The following is a 4522-nucleotide window of genomic DNA, read 5'->3' as shown; positions in this document are numbered from 1 at the left end:
TTCTTATTTTTTTTAAATCTCTCTCTTATTAATAATATTTAATACTCACATATTGTTACATATAAGAAAAATGATTTATAAATATAAGGAAAATATATATTATTTATTAAATAAGTATTTTAATAATGAAAAAAACATTCATCAAAAGAAAACTGAAATAAAGTCACCAAATTATGATATAAATTAAGTTTGTAAAATTAAAAAAAATCGATAATCTTAAGAAAAATAAAGAATTTACATAATTTTAATACATAAATATTTTTAAATGATTTCAAAATAATTTTTTCAATTGTATGTTAAAGTATGTGTGAATTAAATATATTGTTTTTTGAGAAAATGATATTTTAATTAGTTTTGAAAATCGTTATTTTGTTCATATAACTAAAATCCAATAAAATCTTTTCTTTTTTGTTAACGAGAAATTTTTTCCACCATTAGTTTTTATTATTGATAATCATTCTATATAAAATAATCAAATTTTCATTATAAATTTTTTAAAACTATCAATAAACATTTTCAAAAAAAAATAATAAAAACCAAATGGCAAAAACTTGTGTAACGGTCTCACGGGTCGTATTTTGTGAGACATATCTCTTATTTGGATCATAATATTTTTCATGCTAAAAGTATTACTTTTTATTGTATATATCGGTAGAAGTTGACCCGTCTCATAAATAAATATTCGTGAAACCTCTCACAAAACATCTAGTCAAACCAAATATGTATTTCCATAGTTGACAATTTGCAATATTTTGAAGTAACCAATTCCAAAATTGTCAAGCACATGAGTCATGCATGATTCACCATACATGAAAATAGGCTCATAACCTTCAACCCCCATGCACGATTCACGTCTCTGAATTCTGGTTTTTGTTCCTTTCGAAATCTGCAGAATCCAAGAATCATCACACACGTAGAAATTAAATCGAGAAAATCCGAGAACAAACAGATTCAGTAGAAATAGAAGCTGGAGAAATCTGAAGTTTTTTTTTTGGGTTTTTGTTTTTATTCAACACTTGGCAGTTGCTAAAAAATCGAGAGAAATGGCCACACAGATGCGGGTTCTTGCTCTGAGTTTTCTCCTGTTTTCGACGATATTTTGGGAGAAAAGGCATGTTTCTGCCATGGAATTAAGGGTTCCAAATCGTTCCATGTCATCGACTGTTACTGCAATGTATTTGCTGGGAGACTCCTCAGTTGATTGCGGAGAAAATACCCCGTTTTACAGTATTTTACACCAGAACTTGTCCATGTATCCGTGCAATGGCTCTGATTCAAGTCTTGTTCCTCAGCTTCTTGGTAAATCTGATCCTTTTCTTGTGTATTTACACACAATGGGTTCAAGCAATTTGTGAAAAGATACGAATTTTCTTAGTTATTGCTCTATGATTCCACTGTATTGTAATGGGTTTTCTTGATCTTGGTTGGTTCGGTTATGATTTTTGTTTATTGAGATTGCGTGAGTGTACGAATTATTTCAAATTCTTTTATCCGAAGAGCAAAATATGCTCAATGTCAGAGTGTATACAAGTGCCCAGTATCAAAGTGCGATCACGGATAGCTGCATTGTACATGTAAATTCGAATATTAATCTGGTAAAACTTTTTAGGTATAGTCGATGAAATGAGTGAGACTGGTGACTAACCATCTGCGGCTCTTCATTTTTACCGAACATATGAAAATGAGATCCAAGAATGTCGAATCTACTAATCGAGTATTACCATTTTACGCATCTTTCTCATGTTTGTATCAAAATCGCTCCTTGGTGCAGCTAATAAGATGGGATTGCAAAGTGCCAAACCATTCTACGGTCAGAATGGCACGATTTATGGGCTTTTAGGTGGAGTGAACTTTGGATCAGCACAAGCAACTATTCTTTCCCCACGTAGCCGAAGCTACCAATCCCTTAACCAGCAGCTACGCCAAGCATTCGAAACAATTCAGCTTTTACAGCTTCACCTTGGTGAGGAACCGGCCAAACATTTTGTCAAGTCTTCCTTGTTCTATCTATCATTCGGAAAAGATGATTTCATCGAATACTTCGTTGATAACAAGTCTAGTTTTAATATCAAATACAATGGGACAGAATTTAGTCGGATTTTAGTTCGTCAGATGACAAATGCTGTGAGAAATCTTTATGCCAGTAATGTAAGAAAGATAATCTGCTCTGGAATTCTACCTTTGGGGTGTGCACCGCGTATACTACTGAAACGTGATAATTATAATTCCTCGAGTAGCAAGGTAAGGGGTTGTCTCGATGAGGTTAACTTGATGATCTTGGAATATAACAGAAAGCTGGAGGAGAAAATCGTAGCCATTAATGCAGAGTTGCCTGATGCCCATATTATCTTCTGTGATGTTTACCGAGCAATGATAGAGTTCATTGACAATCCTAAGCCTTATGGTACAATAATCAAACTTTCTTCTTCAATTCTCGGAACAATCACACATTTTGGGACTTCTTAGTTCAGAATCGTCTTGCCTATATGTGTTCGGTGTTTTCATATTCAATTACATTTAATTGTTCGTACTATCTTGTATGGCAGCAATAGAGCTTAAAAGATTTGATTTACATGTTACGGTCAGTTATATCATTTGGTACAATGGCAGATGATCAATTGTTCCTTCATGTATTTCTGATTGGTGAAACTTTTGCAGGGATTGAGGATGTGAACAGTGCGTGCTGCGGATTAGGCAAATACGGTGGCATGAGTGGATGCATCTCCACAGACATGGCCTGCCAACGGGCTTCAACTCATGTCTGGTGGGACTTATACAACCCTACAACCACCATCAACTCGTTGATAGCTGATTCAGCCTGGTCTGGCCATCCATTATCTGCCATTAGCCGACCCATTACAGTCCAAGAACTCGTCTCCAACAGTGAAAAACCTATAAAACTTTGTACTTGATAGTTGTCCTTTTTTATTTGCAAAAACTAGTGTGAGTAGAAATGTGCTAATGCGTTCGACAAGTTGAAGATAGATAATCATTACGACATTGCCTTTTGAGAACTTTATTGAAGCCTTGAATGAGGCATAGAATCAAAGCATAAATGTTGTACAGTAGCAGTAGATAGAATAAGAAGAGAGAGTAGATAAATGATAGGTGAAGAAATCGGTCGCCGTGGATACATTTTGTGATCAAATTTTAGAAGAAATGTGTAAATAAAAGTATTGATAGTCCGGCAAGGAAATCTAGTTTTGGACCTCCATCATTCTGATTTCCAGGAGCTGAGCTTGCTGGCGAAGGGCCTTTCGCAAAATAATGGTATGTTACTTAAGCAAATTAGGAAGAAATTTTGTATGATCTAAATGGAATTCTTGAAACATTTGTTTCTTCAAAAAAAGGAAGAAGATAGATGTGAAAATGTACCTGCACAAGCACTGAGTGGTGGGGTGTTAACACGACAAACAGAAGGCAGCATAATGGCCTTATTTCTGTCGATCGAGATTCCCAGCTTATCGGGGTTCGAAAGCAACTCACACAGACAAATTGGTCGAGTATCCACCAGATGTGATAGCTCGGGGCAGCAGCCAGGATCTGGCTTGGTCACACCGCTACCCGGGGTGACGTAAGAGAGACAATCGGACATGTTGACTATATATGAGAAGCAATCCAAAGATGGAGAAGGAGCCATTATCACTGGTGCAGGGGCTGAGGATTGGGCATTGATGCATGGAAGTACCCGTGCTGCGGCCAAGAACAGGGCGGCGATTACGAGTGGATAGGTGGTGGTTTTGGCCTTGTGCATGCTTGTTGTTGGCATCATTCTTGGACGACTTCGAAAAGTTGGGGGAGGGCCGTGTTTTAGTTTGAGAAAATATTGGATTTTCTTGATGCTAAGTAGTAGCAAGTAGCAGCCTCTTCTTGTAGCATATTAATTGAATTTGAAAAGTTTAACCGAAAAATTTCCTAAAGGGTGTCATTTTTGTAGTTTTAGGCCATCTCCGACCATAAAATCTATTTTGGTGCAAATTTTACACTAAAATAGTGTGATTTCTGCACCAAATACAACATTCATCTCCAACCCATTTATTTCAAATCTTACACCAAAATAAATATTATCAAAATATTCCTTTTATTTTACATATATTAATTATTATATTTTCTTTAATATATTTTTAATTTTGTATTTATATTAAATTATATTAATTAAAAATCATAAAAAAATTAGCTTTTAAATATTATAATTAAAGTAAATAAATAAATATTTTAAAAATGAACAATTATTATTTTATAATTTTTATGATTAAATATCTAATTATTCAAATAATAAAATCAATAATATACTATTATTTAAATAATATTTATAACTTTAAATATAAATATTTATAATAAATATAAATAAAAAAATCAAAACAAATAAAAAAAATAGAAAACCCCCGCGCCAGACCCCGCGCCAAATTTGGCGCACAAATAGCGCAGCCCCCGTTGGAACAATTAATATTGCACCAACGTTGGAGATGACCTTAGTTATGATATGTTATAATATATATACACAAGAGAAACAAAACTTCAT

General features: G+C 34.1%; 2 protein-coding genes across 2 annotated transcripts; one reads left to right on the top strand and one right to left on the bottom strand.

Annotated features, from left to right (window-relative positions):
• The first annotated feature begins 801 nt into the window (after positions 1-801).
• LOC142538280 (GDSL esterase/lipase At1g71250-like) lies at positions 802-2912 on the top strand. The gene is made up of 3 exons (XM_075643638.1): positions 802-1299; positions 1772-2404; positions 2659-2912. Exons 1-3 carry the CDS (start codon positions 1044-1046, stop codon positions 2910-2912), a joined length of 1143 nt encoding a protein of 380 aa, XP_075499753.1. The 5' UTR covers positions 802-1043.
• Positions 2913-3150: 238 nt separating this feature from the next.
• Positions 3151-3754, bottom strand: LOC142538279 (non-specific lipid transfer protein GPI-anchored 11-like). Its single transcript, XM_075643637.1, has 2 exons — positions 3376-3754; positions 3151-3254 (listed from the first exon to the last, which is right to left on the bottom strand). Exons 1-2 carry the CDS (start codon positions 3752-3754, stop codon positions 3151-3153), a joined length of 483 nt encoding a protein of 160 aa, XP_075499752.1.
• Between the last annotated feature and the right edge of the window lie 768 nt (positions 3755-4522).

This window comes from Primulina tabacum, chromosome 3 (genome assembly GCF_025594145.1).
Source record: "Primulina tabacum isolate GXHZ01 chromosome 3, ASM2559414v2, whole genome shotgun sequence".
NCBI lineage: Eukaryota > Viridiplantae > Streptophyta > Magnoliopsida > Lamiales > Gesneriaceae > Primulina > Primulina tabacum.
The sequence above is the reverse complement of the archived record's forward strand: the minus strand, read 5'-3'. Positions and strand labels throughout refer to the sequence as shown.

Bases quoted from the DNA above. Each gene is read 5' to 3' on its own strand.
- LOC142538279 (XM_075643637.1), bottom strand. From the start codon at position 3,754: ATGCACAAGGCCAAAACCACCACCTATCCACTCGTAATCGCCGCCCTG. The intron at 3,255-3,375 runs GTACATTTTCAC...ATTTTGCGAAAG, and splicing joins ACCACTCAGTGCTTGTGCAG to GCCCTTCGCCAGCAAGCTCA.
- LOC142538280 (XM_075643638.1), top strand. From the start codon at position 1,044: ATGGCCACACAGATGCGGGTTCTTGCTCTGAGTTTTCTCCTGTTTTCG. The intron at 1,300-1,771 runs GTAAATCTGATC...TCCTTGGTGCAG, and splicing joins TCTTGTTCCTCAGCTTCTTG to CTAATAAGATGGGATTGCAA. The intron at 2,405-2,658 runs GTACAATAATCA...AAACTTTTGCAG, and splicing joins TGACAATCCTAAGCCTTATG to GGATTGAGGATGTGAACAGT.